The sequence below is a fragment of the Haliotis rufescens genome, unplaced genomic scaffold (assembly GCF_023055435.1).
Source record: "Haliotis rufescens isolate VD_foot unplaced genomic scaffold, xgHalRufe1.0.p SCAF_45, whole genome shotgun sequence".
In the NCBI taxonomy this organism is placed as follows: Eukaryota; Metazoa; Mollusca; class Gastropoda; order Lepetellida; family Haliotidae; genus Haliotis; species Haliotis rufescens.
Genome location: NW_025964168.1, coordinates 1,684,183 through 1,701,094, shown reverse-complemented (window position 1 = coordinate 1,701,094; position 16,912 = coordinate 1,684,183). Strand labels below are relative to the sequence as shown.

The following is a 16,912-nucleotide window of genomic DNA, read 5'->3' as shown; positions in this document are numbered from 1 at the left end:
CCAAGGAGGAATTCAGATTGCTCCAATATGCGATGACAATTCCTATTGGTATATTCGTGATAATAATTACTTAAATGACTTGTTTAATATTGAAGATATGTCCTTATGCAAATGATAGTTTATTGTAGCAACACTGGGTAAAAACAACCCCAAAATGGATTAAGTGTAAGTTTATTAGATACAGTTAAGAAATACAATAATAAAAAGCATAACAAATTACTTGATATCTTTCAACAAACTGCCACTATTTCACACTCCACACTCATTCTGGTACTATCACTCACACTAACTCAACTAGCTTCCAACAATCACCCTATTTTACACACTCCACACTTATTCTGTCACTCCATCACTCAAGTAGCTTCCAACTATCACCCTATTTCACACACTCCACCTATCACTCTAACTAACCCAACTAGCTTCCGACTATCACACTATTTCACACACTCCACACTTATTCTGTCACTCCATCACTCACTTACTCAAGTAGCTTCCAACTATCACCCTATTTCACACACTCCACCTATCACTCACACTAACCCAACTAGCTTCCAACTAACACACTATTTCACACACTCCACACATATTCTGTCACTCCATCAAGTAGCTTCCAACTATCACCCTATTTCACACACTCCACACTTATTCTGTCACTCCATCACTCAAGTAGCTTCCAACTATCACCCTATTTCACACACTCCACCCATCACTCACACTAACCCAACTAGCTTCCAACTACCACACTATTTCACACACTCCACACTTATTCTGTCACTCCATCACTCACACTAACTCAAGTAGCTTCCAACTATCACCCTATTTAACACACTCCAGACTCACTCTATTTCTCTCACTCTTAAAAGACTTAATGTTACTTTAATACTTAAAACTACTGACTTATACACTAATACTCCACCTACACAAGACCTACTAATACATCAATACATCATGCATCAACATCGATACATGGATACCTGCAATGCATGGTATAAGAATGTCAACACATGTACACGCTATTATCTACACCGTGTGTACTGAGCCACTTCTCACAATGTATTCTTTCCATCATCACTGTACTGAAAGTGTACATCTTTCATTATTCACGTGAGCCTCACACCAGTCCTATATCAAATCCAGGTTTCACCACTTCATGCACATGGCCGCCTATCGTCCTGGGATCAGGCTTCACAGCATCATCACAACACCAATGCCCTTGTCTAAGACTACATGCAGGTAGGAGGCCCCTCTGGGTCCCCGACACTTCATAACAAACGTGTACACGTCAGTCTACATACCAGTAACTTTACCTTACATCGAGCATTATATACTCAGAATGGTACACGTACGGTTATCCTACATACAGATTAGCATGGGAGCATGCTCAGAATAGGTACACAACGTTGTTAAACATACATCAAGCATGTACTACAGTAAGAATAACTAAACAAAACACATATTTTACATTCAATTTGTGTGTTCATAACTAAAAAAAACACACAGTTATTCAAAAACATTATGCAAGTACTACTCAGAATAAGAAATTTCAATATCAAAAGTAAAGGTACATAATGATATTGTGGTGGCTGTTTTAAATACGAACACGACTGACACAACACGGCAAAATCAAATTTATGATATATTTAAGATTGTAATAACTTCATTCACAATGAATATACAATACACATCATAAATCCCTACATCCGTATACTGTTCTCTTACGACACACATATACACCTCGTCAAAAAATATTGCACCACCAAATTTGAAGTGTAATTGCAAATGGTACACTGTGTGTTGACACACCTGCCTGTAGAATGGTAGCCACATAAAATGCCCAACCTTGTGCGTGTGTTTATGTGAGCCGTATGCACACCTGAAGGGTCTCTACGGAGACTTTCATGGTTGATGACAGAACGTTCATGAGTTTTTACTGCTATTAATTTTGAATGCAAGTTCTTCCAATTTGAAAGTCTGTCTTTGGAATGATTGTAACTGAAATGCCTAAGCGTACTATCTCAGCAAATCAAACATGGCAAATTATTGGCATGCACTAAACTGGCATCTCATTTCGGGCTATTTCCACCATGATGAACATTAATCATACTGTAATCGACTCATCAGAAAACACAGGTTGGCTGGGCTTGACGAGATCAGGACGTCCATGACCAGTGCCATAGAGGACAGGATCCTTGTACGCAAGGCCAAATTCAACTTGCAATGTTCTTCGTCATCACTGACACGCTCACAACAGAGTGTCCCTTAGCGCCATCAGGCGTCGACTGAATTAAGGATTAAGTGCCAGAATACCTAGAAGATGTTCACTCTTCTCACCCCAACACATTCGGGACCGTTTAGCCTGGTGTCAAGGCTCGAGCACATTGGGAAGAGAGGCCATGGAGGAGAATTCATTGTCGAGAGTCGGGTTTGCACCTCACTGGTGGTAGGACTCGTGTTTGGAGGTGAGGGAAAATATCTTATCAGCGCAACATCCGGGAAATAGTGACATGTGGTGGGTGCTCAGTGGTGGTATGGAGATGTTGCTCCTTGGTTGAAAACTTGATTTGGGGAGGTCACAGTTCAGGGGACATGAAATGGACGAAGGAACCAAGATACAACGACATTGTTTTGCCTTATTTTGAAAACCAAGCACTTGCCACGCACAATTCCCGACCCCACTGAGCACAACCTGTGACTGACCATCTCCAGAACAACGCCTTTGAGACTTTTGGCCAAGTTGAAGCCTAGACCTGAATACAATCGGGCATCTATGCGATCAGTTGGGACGTAGAGTCAGAGAAAGGGACCATCCAGTGCAGAATCAGCAAGAAATGACTCAGACATTGCATCACATCCCTCAGTTGAGGATCAGGCAGTTGATTTTGAGGTTGAGGAGACGTCTTGTGGATGTGATCCATGTACGGGGTGCCTACACCAGATATTGTCTTACACTGTCTATCAGTTAACTGTGACATGGGTACAACGTTATTAAGACAGGTACGTGATGATCCGTCCATCTCATTCCTGACAGTAACCATACTTATATTGCCGCTATTTATCCCAAACAACAGTCCTTGCGCATAAAGTTGCTTTGTTTCCTTTACAAAATGCTAATTTTTCCTATTATTCATAACATTTACATCTTTTTTCCTATTATTCATAACATTTACATTTGACATATAATAACTTGTAACTATACAGATAATACATACATGGTCAAAGTACAAGCATCTCAACATAAACAATATTTAAATGCCTTTTACGCCAGTAGTTTGGAAAGCCACACCAAAAACAAAATCCCTCCAAGTAATTCTCACTGACTGCCCTGAATTTTAGTTGACAGTCTTCTTATATACCCATTCAGTCACACAGCTCATACAAAAATAGACGTTCACTCCCAAACAATCTTAGATAACATCTTTAGAGCTCATAGCTTACATACAGTCCAACCAGCTTATCAGAAATATACGCAGTGTGATCCCGTGTATTGATCTGTACAACTAAGGTATGGTCATCAGCCCTGACTCTAGTTTCATAGAAATTTCTGGAAAAGGATTGCATACTAGTTACTTATTTCACATATATTCATTGGGAGTACAGGATGGGTTTGGGTTTGTTGCACCACACTCGGCAATATTCCAGCTATGTGAGGGCGGTCTATAAATAATTGAGTCTGGACCAGACAATACAGTGATTGACATGAGCATCGATCCACGCAATTGGGATCGATGACATACATTAACAAAGTCAGTGAGCCTGACCACCCGATCCCGTTCGTCGCCTCTTACGACAAGCATAGCCGCCTTTTAGGGCAAGAATGGGTTGTTGAAGACCTATTCTACCCCGGATCTTAACGGGTCGAGTACAGAATGAACACATCAAGACACCCATTTGGTATTGATGATCATCATGAAGTGCACATTTTCATTCAGTTCAGGAACAACATCAGACAGTCATTGTCTCTCCCATTGGTCAGTGGAAATTAGGTTCCATTTGGCAATAGGAATCATAGCAATATGTCCACCTCATTATGATCCAAGGAGGCATTCAGATTGGCTCCAAGATGACATGATAATTTCTTGACACTGTCTTAAGTGGCCTTGTCCATGTTTCGAACTGCACTAGGTACTGTGTCATCATGCCACGATGATGCCAATATTTTAGCAGCTTCAGTCTCGGAAACAGATCTTTATGAACAAATTAAACGCCAGTTTACCACACTTGTGTAAGTGTCCTGTTCTGTTACCAATGAAAAAAATCATGTTACTACACTCTTAAATGACTTGTTTAATATCGGAGATATGTCTTCATTCTAAAGCTTAAGTTTAGTAATGGTAGATAATATGCCAACTAAAAGTTTTGGTTTGTTAAACTTGTTCCATATGTCCCATTGTTCCACTAGACTGACAACAACTTCCACATTTTTCAAAGTAATCAATGAGGGCACAATAGTTCCTTCTCAAAATGTCCTGATATGATATATCAACAGCTAGATATTTCCTCTGCCTCAGTCTTGCGTCAAAACATTTTTCCTGATACTACACATCTTCAGGGAAAGTTGTTTGCTAGGGGTAACAAAACGTTTGAAGTTACTATATAGATGTACAACCTCCATCTTTGCAATGAAAGAAGAATGGTTGCTCATAGTTTCCCTCAGAATATTGAAAGCCTTTTTCGCCATTGCCAGGGTTTCAAGTCTGATTTCCTTCTTTGCCTGCTCCAGTGTGTTGAAGACTTTATCTGTCAAACATATTCTGCCAGCACCATCTCTTCGGAGATACTTACACCTCAACAATTCCTCAACAACTTCATCGGTTTTCCCGCGAAATTCGTGTGTAAGTCGTTCTTTTGGATATGGAACAAAGGGGACCATGGTTGATGGTGTTTTTTTAGTATCCCTGTATGCCAACACATAAACTATTTCCTCCCGATTGAAGAGTTGTATGAACTTTTCCTTTTCCATTTCCAAGTACCGATCTCTTACAACTTGGCGGTACTTTTCCGTGCCCTTATAGCCTGTAACACTTGACCAGTATTTTTTTAAGATGTCGAAACTGTTGTTGCTAATCAAGTGTTTGAACACTACCTCTGCGGAATTCCGAATCTGAGAGCACACATCTCGGGTAGTGTTCCCAAAGCCCTCTTTGACGTGGATGAGATATGTCTTCTGTGGTGTGTAGAAGAGGATGTCGTACAGCTCTATGTTCTGACCAAAAATAAAGATCCTGTCCCCAAGGAGGTATCCCGAAGTGTAGTCAGTGAGCAGTTGATCATACAGGATGTAACCTTCATTGTAGTGTTCTTCAGCCTGTTGGCAGTGCATTCTGAGGAAAAGTTGTTTTTCTATGACTTTCTCATCTTCATTTTCAAGATAGACATCAAACTGGACATTTTTAGATGGATTTAGGTTTGGTGGTATTTCATAGTCCCTCGACCTCACTTTCTTTTTAAAGGTTTGTTTCATCCACTTCCGGAATGTTCTGCCTGTAAAGCTGGTTGGTGGTCTCTCTTTTCTGCCTTTGTCCTTCACTGCAGCAGCCTTAGGGCAATCCTTACCAGAGTACTGCCATGGTAACACAAGCACGTTGTCATCCAGACTAGTGTATTGCTCCACATTCCTGAATTGCTCTTCCAGATTCACCATGTACTCATTCTCAATCCTCAGCCATTTTCCACCAAACCGGAATACAGATTCACCTCTTCTTGTTCGGATGTGACCATGTATGTACTTCAGCAAGGGATCTTTGTGATAAATCCCTTTGTGTGAGCCACAAAAGTGCAATGAAAGGCTATCAATCAATCTACTGTAATCTTCTGTCTGAAGCAGTCTTTTTATCTCATCTTTATCTTTTACAACATGAAGCAACTCTACAAGGTTTGGAGGCTGTCCTTCCCATTCTTGAAGTATCTGGAGTTTTCTCTTGTCAGGCATTTTAATCTTCAGCACAAATCTATTTGCATCTTCCCAGCCTTTCAAATCCTGGTTAGACAAATAAAGACCAAGGTTCTTAGATTTACCTTTGACATGAACAATTATTTTTTTCATCAGAATCTGGTTAAGTGTATTTATTGTTCTTTTGTTCGTTTCAATTTTCACTTGATTAAGCACATCAAAAGCTTTGTCATCAATTTCCTTTTCTTTACTTTGATATTTCCTTGATTTCTCTCCTCTTGCAATACGGGAAAGTTGATAAAGGAGAAGGGCAATATCCTTCAGACTCATTTCAGGAGACATTCTGAGATAAGTTTCTCCAACAGTCATTGATGCTCTCCTTGGTGTACCTGTCTTTGTCCGTAAGCAGCGTCGGTATAGAGAAGCATCATCTCTCAGTGGCATCTTATAGGATGTTGTGATTTGCCCCAGTGAGTCCCAGAAGGTAACCATGGTACTTCCGCCCGGCTTATATGATTCTGTCTTGGATGACAGAGGTCCAGTAAGTTGCTTGGATGACAAGGCCTTTAAATTAAATTTTAGAACCCTTTTGGCACATTTTATTGGGAATTCTCTATCACACATGTTTTCTTTGAGGAAACGATGGGCATGTCCAGATGTAAGTGCATATATTTCTGGTCGATAGGACGTGGTTTCTGATGTACTTTGGGGTATGTTTGTTGTCAAAAATAGTAAAATATCTTCATGTATTGCTTCAAAAGAATGATTAGTCTGGGTAGCAGCATCAGCCGATTCATCAGAAGCATCATCAGAAGCGTCATCAGAGTCGTCATCAGAGTCATCAGAAGCGTCATCAGAGTCATCAGAAGCGTCATCAGAGTCATCAGAAGCGTCATCAGAGTCATCAGAAGCGTCATCGTCAACAGTATCAGCTGCGTCATCATCATCCAATGTGAACTGATCCACTATTTTCCTTAACTTGGACTGAACAGTTCTGTAGATACAGTAAATCCTCATTGAAAATTCCCCACGCATTCCTTTCAGTGTTTCACCAACGGATTGTAAAACCTTCTTTTCCTTAATAGAGTATTTAGATGATTGTGTTTTCTCTATGAAGCTGTTTATATATTCCTTTGCTGCTCTAACTGAATCTTCTTTGCAAGGATATTCTTTCTTTAACTCCAATTTGGTGATCCTCATTGAAGGCATTTTGATATTTACTTCTTTAGCTTGATGCCCTGGATCGAGATTACTGAAATGTGATGTATGTGACTCCAAACTCATTCTTCTTGTTTCAGTTTCGGATTGTTAGCCTTTAATCTGAAATTATAAATTCAGAATAGTAGCCAGTGTAAATAGTAAAATGAATATAATATACGCACTGAAATATGTTGAGCATCACCCCTAAACTTACAACTACATTGAAGTCATTCTGATTAGTTGTGCAATGTCATTTGTTTGTTGGTTGTTTAACGCTGTACTCAGCAATAATCAGGCTCTGTCTTGATGTCCTACAAATAATTGAGTCTGGATCAGGCAAACCAGTGATTGGTACGATGAGCTAAGTCTCAAGGGTTCGTTGACACGCTGTTTGATCATTCCATTCAGTCGCCCTTTAAAACCAGCATATGTTGCATGGGACCGATTCTCAGCCGGAATCTCAATGTGGCCCTTTCTATATAAATATGGTCAATGAGCATCAGTAAATACTGTAAAAGGGAAACTCTGTTAATAGTCACCGTATTGATCTGCGAAATGAGAGATTAAAGTAAATAGTACTCATGCGTTAGATCAATCTTGTCTGGCAAATGTCTTGTCTGACGCTTGAGACCCATGAAGATCAGGGTTAGAATAAGTCTTGAGCAACCCATGTTTGTCGTAACAGGCGACTAACGGGTGGTCAGGCTCACTGACTTGGTTGATGCATGTCATTGTATCCGATCGATGCTCATGATGTCAATCACTGGATTGTCGGACACAGACTCGATTATATACAGACAACGGGGATACATAATACCAATAATATATGTTAATAAGAAATAATAAGATAAAGAAAGTGTCGATCCTTCAGGAAGATCCTGACTGTCTCCTGACCCCAGGTTCTATCAGATAAAGGAGTAACCCACCACAACCCTTGTTGCTGAAAGGGGATATAAACAAGAACACGGCGATTTGGGTCAGCTTACTTGCACTTTATACCAGCACATATGCCACTTTGAGCCTTTGGAAAAACTGTCAAAGCGATATCACATATCAGCGTCAGCCTGCAGATTCGTGGAAAGCTCGTGACACAGTGTCTGACATTTTCCTAGAAAGCTGTTGTAATGTGACCTAGATAATACCGGTCGGGCTAACGTACAGCGATAACAGGATCAGCTCGCTGTAAATGTGTTTGGCAATCTCACGTTAAGAAATGTCTTCTATGTATTTTTTATCACCGATAACATATTTACTGCATGTGACATAAATTATCACATCATATCTTCTTAAACGGCCCTGACTGGTCGATACAATGAAAACAATGAAAACGGACTGACTGCAGAACGTTGAGCATTATGAAATCGTGGAAAACAAATGTGTTTACCTCTTTGGAGAAATGGGCATGATTTCAACTTGCCCCGTCATGCTGGTTGCATGCTGATTATATACTGAACTGCAAAAGAAACGTCACCCCAAGTAACATTGTATGAAAAGTTGTCATTTAAATATCTGGGGAATTTTTGTCAAATTTTCTCAAATTTAACATTACCTTGTCCGGAAAAATGAAATATGATGATGTAAAACAAAGAGGGTGACAATAAAACCGATCGCGCAAACGCATCACGGCAACGGCCATGGTAACCCGATGCACGTGAGTTCCGTGCAAATTGAAATGCACATGTGTTCCCCCATTTCTTGCCCTATAAAAATCTACCCAGACCGGATAACATGTATTCGTTATTGAATTGCTACCACGTGCCAAGATTGACAAGAAATCATCGACACAAGCCCTTGGACGATTGCACGCCGGACAAGCCGCCCGGCAAGTAGCCAATGCATTTCAAGTCCCCGTAAGGACCATATACGGGCTCCAGCAACGGTACCAGACCACCAACACTACAGATGACCGACCACGTAGTGGAAGACCAAGGGTCACTACCCGACGTCAGGATCGTCAGATTGTGCGACAGCATCTTCAGGATCGCTTTGTTACTGCTGCGGTAACTGCTCGACAGAGCATGGGGACACACCAGCGACACATTAGTGCGGACACCGTGCGTCGACGATTGACGAGCTGACACCTCCACTGTCACATGACACACTGAGGACCCATTCTGACACCACGTCATCATCGTCTTCAGTGGGCAACACAGCACGAGCATTGGCGCCACCAGCAGTGTCCTCTTCTCAGACGACAGCCGTTACTGTATCTTAACAGCAGATAGCAGTGAGGGAGTCCGGCGACGCCGTGGGGAACGTTATTCGGATGCTTGTTTTGTTGAGGGAGACTCGAAGGGTGGTCCGAGCATCATGGTGTGGGTGGAATTGGTCTTGCACAGAGGGTCGGCCCTGTGGACTTCAAGAACATCGGTCCGGGGAGAGGCAATGGTGTCACAGCAGCTTGGTACATTGATCAAGTCTTAAGACCACACGCCATACCTCATTTGGCACGTCGCCGCAACCACGAGTTTCAGCATGATAACGCCCGTTGATGAGTGGCCTGCCCCAGTCCCGATTTAAATCCCTTTGAGCCCCCGTGAGACGAGATTCAAAGACGGCTTAATGATGTCCGACCAAGGCCGACAACTGCAGCTGAACTGCGTCAGGGTTCTTCAGAGTGTGGGCTCAAGTGGCTGTGGCCTTCATCAACTGCCTCATCCATTCGACGTTGCACGGCAGTCATCAATGCACATGGCGGACACACGAGATACTGACTTGTGATGCCATTTTCTCAAAGACTAGTGTTGTGTTTCACTTTAAGAACATTTGACACTTTAATTTCAACCTTGATGATCAGTTTTGCCAAGTTTCATCGTTTTAATATGTCTCAAGCATGTTTACAGTGTTTGGACAAATAAGGTTTCTCATATATCTATCGATGGTGACGTTTCTTTTGCGGTTCGGTATACATAACCATTAAAGGATCATGTCCTCAAGGAATGAAGACAACATACAATTGTACTCCTCATATCAAGGTTTAACCTAGACTAAGGCTTAGACTCTGAAAATATATAATTTTAATAGAAACAATGCGTACAATGTGTGAAGCCCATTTCTGGTGTCCCCTGTCTTGATATTGCGGGAATATTGCTGTAAGCAGCTTAAAACCATACTTACTCACTCACTCACTCACTCATTGATAAAATCAATTAACTCAATTTAAATTCAAGAGGAGTGACCGTGAGATGGGAGATGGAAAATCTAGACTTGCTTATTTAAGACTATAGCATTACATTAAGGGCTGGGTGAAAGTCAGAATATATGTTTTACGGGAGTGTGAGACAGACTAGCCGTAATTTTAATACCACAGTTGATCATGAGCTATGGCTGTTTCCTATGATGTCTGTGTATAAAGTGGCTTGTCCTTTTTCATGATCAAAACATGTGCTCGAAACTTTATTGGATTGATTTGTTTGTTTGTTGTTTAACGGCGCACTCAGCAATATTCCAGCTACATGACGGCAGTCTGTATATAATCGAGTCTGGACCAGACAATCCAGTGATTGATATCAATCACTAATATATAGCCGTCATATAGCTGGTATATTGCTGAATGCGGCGTTAAACAACAAACCTACAAACCAACATACAGCGAGGACGATCGGGTTAAATATTTCGGCATGAATATGCAATCATTTCCACTTTCCCTATTTTATTTACTGTAGAATAAGAAAACAATTATATGAATGGTGTGTCCAAAAATCCACCGATTAATTATACAGTTTTAGCCTTCGTAGAAATCATACCACTGACACTGTCTTTCTTAGAAACGCAAATATTAAGTGAGCGCGTACTATTGGCGAACTGGCTATGTTGATGAATTATGTTTACATGTCTTGTCCACAGCTGGAACACATTTAGATAATATGACATGAGACGTGGGTAGATCTACCACAGATGTCTCAAAAAACTGTTTACTAATCGTATCCTAACAGGTATGTCACAGTTATTAAACCCAGCGTGTTATCGTGGTCATGGCATACCAGGTACTTTATCTCTATACAGGGCATTACCAGGTAAACTACACTGAACTATGCTGCAATGTTCATTGTAGAGATGTTGTGATGAGGAAAATATTGAATTTCCAGTTTTAATCATCTGTGCATATTCGCCTACGACAAATTCTCCAACTACAGCTTCTCTGACAGGTGTACACGGAGGACAAACAACTAACGACTGACACAATATGAATTAAAAGACCCTATGAATTGACTTGTGAGTAATTTTATGTTAAATATATTGAGTGCTGTGAACTTACAAAATGTTCTTGTAAATAGGGGTGCAGAATTTATGAAATCACAAAACACTTTCATTAGCACTATACCAAAACGATTCGTCAATACATTTTATAATAAGAGACATGTGGGTAGGTATTTGTAACTCGACTGACATATTATGTAGAAGAAATCCAGGATATCGACATTGTGGGACACACGGCACTCTCGCAATACCATTTTTAATATGAGGAAAATGGACAACCAAATGTACAACTCGGTACAAACTGGAAGCACCAGCGAACTCCACCGATCTCCATATAGTAGGTTGCATTCCTCTTCCATTATATGTTGATATGTCAGGGCTGATTAAAACAGATGTTTCTCTAGATAAGGCAGTCACCGCAAATTCATGTATTCCTTACACCTTTGAACCCCATTTTAAAGAGGCCATTTTGTGCATGTTCTCATCAACCATCATGGGTACATATTGCCAGTTGTCTCTGTTAAACCTGCAGCGACACTGCCAGCAACTTCACTTAACCCATCTCTTATAATGTAAATAACCATGATTCTATTTTGTTTATGGAAATTTCTGGACGACATTTTAATAGAGTAAGGGCCAAATCATTACCATGAGGAAAATAAGCAAGTTTTACAAATATTGTATCAAGTTACATGTCAAATATTTAGGATTGGAAATTAGGCATATTACAGACCATATTCCTGAATCTTAAACCTGCCAAGGGTCCAACCGACAATCACGCGGCACCCCGGACATTATCCAGGAGCTGTATCTCTCAAGGTTCTGGTCAGATAGTTAGGCAAATAAGTTTAAGGCGTTAATACCTTAACACCTTTATAATCAATGCCTTCGTCAAACTAAATTGAATACTCATGTCGAGATAGCGCCACCATACTTCTCAATCACAACTTGTGGTCAGTTTAACCAGTAAATGAGATTATCTGGAGTAGCTGGAACAGGTATAAAGGCGGACGACAGACAGACACAAGTGATTCTGTGGTTGATTCTTTATCCATTCGGGTCTTGTGTTGTTATGTGGGTTGGCCGGGTACAGTGTTACCACTGCAAAGCGAACTGATTCCCCAACTCACTCTTTTTAATACTATTCCTATATTGTGTTTCACGATCTCTAGGGTATTGCAATAATTCAGTATCCAAATATAGGGTACAGATCATGTCAAGCACGGAAATTCACCTGTGATGTTTTGTATATAATACTAGATTTAAAACATCTTAAAACACATCAATGTTATCTACTGAGACACGTACGTGTAATACATACCTGTTTCAGGAGGCCCGATTACGTTGAGCTTCTCACAGAGCTACAGCTAGACACTCACCAACCGACCCACATCTAGCTTATTCTGCCTATAACTGCCTGAAACCAGTTGCAACTGGCTTATACCGCCCTTACTGGTTACATCAAGCTCGGGGCGAAATAGCGCGTGTATGTTGTCAAACATTGTACATAGTGAGGAGGACACGTGTGTGTGTGTGTGTGAGGGAGAGAGAGGTGCGTGAATGTTGTTTATTGTCGCAGTCTGCTATATTACGACGGCTTATAAATATTCGAGTCTGTAAACCAGTGGTAATAAATATCAGAAGGTCCCACGCCGTCCGGGAACGATGAGACACAATGAACTAAGACACCGAGCCTTATAACCGGATACAATTTAGTCAACTCTTACGACCAGCAGCAGAGTGCTGGGAACCTATTCCAACCTCGGCACCCATGCGGTCTGCATTGTGGTATTTTCATAATATCCCAAGTCCACACCCGTGACAAGTATCAGTGTTTTTCTCAGTACGCCCGTGAAATAAGGGTGAGAGAGTTGGGATTTTGTTTGGAGATTAGATATTTTTTTTCAGCTACAGCTGTAAAGCCAGGTTTTTTAATTTTATTATAATTATCAGTTTGAATTTTTTTAAAGCAGACCACCTTGCAACAATGTACTTTTGGGGCAGGAAATTTCTATTTTTTTCAACAGTTTGAAGCATAAAACATTTATTTCAAGAATATCTTCCGTGGTCTAGCGTCCACCCGGGGTTCGATCCCCGGCCGCGTCATACCAAAAGACTTTAAAAGATGGTACTTTTTGTTACCCTGTCTGGCGCTCCTCATTAAGGGGCTAAAACAAGGAATGGTCGGCTCGGAGTCAGTATACTGTGTCTGAGTGGGGTATTCATGTTAAACTGCGGCATGATATCTGTGAGCAGGCATCAGTCCGGGCTAGTACAACCAGCCACAATCAGCCACATACACACAGCCACACACAGCCACACACACACACACACACGTCGCTATATAAGCGTAATAATCATGGACGCGACGTTAAACCCAATGTCACCTCACCTCCAGTTCATTATGAGCAGATCAAACCTGTGTCTTGAATCATTCAGATGAGATTCGTTAGTTTTTTGTTTTAAACCGCACTCTGTATATAATAGAGTCTGGACCAGATAATTCAGTGATTGACACCATAACCATCGATCCACACATTTGGGATCGATGACATGCATGAACCAAGTAAGCGAGCCTGACCACCCGATCCCGTTAGTCGCCTCTTACGAAAAGCATAGTCGCCTTTTACTGCAAGAAGGGGTTGCCGAAGACCTATACTATCCCGGATCTTCACAACCATCCTTTAAGTGCGTTCTTCATTGAATTGTTTTTCTTCTTCTCGAACTTGACTAAAAACTTTCAAACTGGTAATCATCCGTTTCACCATTCTGCCAATTGGAACATTTGAAGGGTCGTTTTCCTTTCGCAATCCCAGAAAGCTGGTAAAGCAAACAGGCTCTTTCTTTCAGGTTCATTTTATGGGATATTCTGAGATAGGTGTCTGCAACACACACATATATCCTCCTTGGGTCGCCTTTTTGTCTGTTAATACTTCAGCATATAAAGGGAAGGATCCTTTCTGAGTGGCATCTTTTACTGTTGTAATTACACCCAGGTCATCCCAGAAAGTGATGACTTCATTAGGCCGAATGTTTGGAGCAGACGGCGAATGTTGCTCAGTGAGGTGTTTTGAGGCCGGGATCATCGAACTAAAATGTAAAACACGTCTGGCACACTTAGCTTGAAACTATTCACTACATATCTTGTCTTCATTTTTTAAGTGAGTGAGTTGGGTTTAACGCCGCTTTTAACATTATTCCAGTTATATGACGGCGTGTCAGCTTAATGTGGGAGGAAAGCCCGAAGTGATGCAGGTCTCAGGCGTTTACCACTTTGGTGAAACCCACGAGCACGGGTATGGTGCTGACAAACCTAGAAAAACATAATTGGGGCGAACCGGGACTCGAACCCACAATCATAGGTTTCTGGCGTGTCCAAGGGACGCAACTCTGCACAGCGAATCGCGGCGCCTTAGACGACTGGGCCACCCATGCCCCCCCTCAGCATGTCAGCATGTAAATTAAATGTAACAGACTCAGAACTCGTTGATGCTTCAGCTCTTCTGCAAACTCTTCATGTAATATCCGACCCGTGAAGATTCCGGGGTAGAATAGGTCTTCAGCAACCCATGCTTGCCGCAAAAGGCGACTATGCTTGTCGTAAGAGGCGACTAACGGGATCGGGTGGTCAGGCTCGCTGACTTGGTTGATGCATGTCATCGATCCCAATTGCGTGGATCGATGGTCATGATATCAATCATTGGATTGTCTGGTCAAGACTCGATTATTTACAGACCGCCGTCATATAGCTGGAATATTGCTGATTGCGGCGTTAAACAACAAAACAACCAAGCATGTAATATCCACAACTGAAATAAATGAGCATACATAGGCTGGTAGATGTTGAAGGACAAAAGAAACGTGCCCTCGTATATTTTACAAAGCAACAAAATAACAAAGCTATTGTGATTGTTGTTTTTGAAAACAGGGTAATTTTACAACATGTTTGCATAAACGCTTACGAATCCAGCGGAATTTTTTTTTGCGAAGGTTAACTTACCAATATTCGATCTCCAATTAAAGTGAGCAGCCACTTTCAAAATTTTAGAAAAAGCAACTATCCTGTCAGTATCGGGTATGTCCTCCCCCAGCTTCGATGCAGGCTCTTGACACGGCGCTGAGCAGGGAAAGTCAGTCGTCTAATGACGTGCACAGGGATCAGACGCCACCTTTGTCTCTGGACGTGACTGACGTTGCCTAAGCTGTCGTGTTATATTGGAAACATGCCAGGAGATCTTGCAGGCCAAGGAAGAAGGGACTCGTTGTTGGCGTTGTAATGCTGGTAATGTGGGCCGAATTAGGCGAGGCGTTATCTTGTTGGAATATCGTTTGCGGGTGACGTTGAAGAAATGGCATTACAACTGGCGTTTACACCTCACTGGTGTAGCGTGCAGCGGTACGATTGCCATCAATATTCACCAAATCCAATCCCATCACACTGCCACCACCGTATGGTTCAATTTCCTGCATTTTCATACCATCTAAATATTTCTAATTTGAATATAGTACTTTTTCTCGTCACGATATGGCTGAAATAATGCCGTTAAATGTGATGTCAGTCACTGGATTTTCTGGTCCAGACTCGATTATTTACAGACCGTCGTCACATAGCCGGAATAGTGCGGAGTGCAGCGTTAAACATCAAACAATCAATCCATGGAAACTGAATGTGCCAATGCCAAAGAACATTTTCGCAGCCGTTTTATACCAGATTTGCATACGGGTATTTATCTAAGGGTTGTGCCTTTTCCCGAGCAATAAGAGCATTTCACACCGTGCAGTTTGAGCATGCCAGTGATAGGAAGGAATCAGTTGCGTTTAGGCGATGCGTTTTAATCTATATATTAAAAGGTATTTTGACATTGGTTAGAAATATATTGAGAAAAAAAGTGAGGTGACTTTTGTTTTCTCCTTGAGTTATTATACAAAAGATTATCGTGGGCCGACAGACAATTCACTTTAACACCATTTTTCATGTGAAAGTGGTTTTGTAGAACAATGAAGGCACTATCATGTCACTGGATTTCTGGTGCATCGATCACTTGATTGGGCAATAAATTCTTACTTTTTATGCAAATTGTGAGAATGGCGGGTTCTCTCGGAAGGGCAGGACATGCTTACCCTTTTTAGCAAACACCTGGTGTCATCCCTGACTTTGAGTGGTCCTTTCATATAGATTTCACATCTTTCTTAGCCTTAAATGCCCAATGGAATATAATGTTTTGTAAATAATAAATTCCACTCCTTTCATCACTCGTTTTAAGAAAGAAGTCCTATGAATATTCAAGAGCCTAGTATTATGCTAATAGCCATACATGACGTCGCAAAGAAGGCGGTGCAATTTAAAGACTTGACGCTAGTGTTATGCAAATGAACTGCCAAAAGGAAACAGCTCAGTCGGATGAAGGGAGGGCCCGTTGTTTTTATGCAATGAAGAAATTACTCGTTCGACGCTCGATGTAGGTAGAATAAGGGATAGTACTTTGTGTTTCCAAAGAAGGAAGGCATTAAAGCTTTGACCCCAAAGCTTTGCAAAACGAACAGTTTCCTAACGTTTCAACAAAATCAGTAAATGGGCTATCGTGTGACTATATTTTGGGTAGAACACTTGATTGTCTGGCT

At 41.3% G+C, this 16,912-nt stretch overlaps 1 protein-coding gene and 1 long non-coding RNA gene across 2 annotated transcripts; both read right to left on the bottom strand.

Moving 5' to 3' along the window:
* Window positions 1-155: 155 nt before the first annotated feature.
* On the bottom strand, window positions 156-3,682 carry LOC124145914. Its single transcript, XR_007218211.1, has 2 exons — window positions 453-3,682; window positions 156-394 (listed from the first exon to the last, which is right to left on the bottom strand). It is a non-coding gene; the product is annotated as an uncharacterized LOC124145914 (long non-coding RNA).
* Window positions 3,683-3,735: 53 nt separating this feature from the next.
* On the bottom strand, window positions 3,736-12,671 carry LOC124145912. The gene is made up of 3 exons (XM_048383190.1): window positions 12,612-12,671; window positions 6,809-7,210; window positions 3,736-6,712 (listed from the first exon to the last, which is right to left on the bottom strand). The coding sequence occupies exons 2-3, from the start codon at window positions 7,172-7,174 to the stop codon at window positions 4,505-4,507; spliced, it is 2,574 nt and encodes an 857-aa protein (XP_048239147.1). The 5' UTR covers window positions 7,175-7,210; window positions 12,612-12,671; the 3' UTR covers window positions 3,736-4,504.
* Window positions 12,672-16,912: the final 4,241 nt, after the last annotated feature.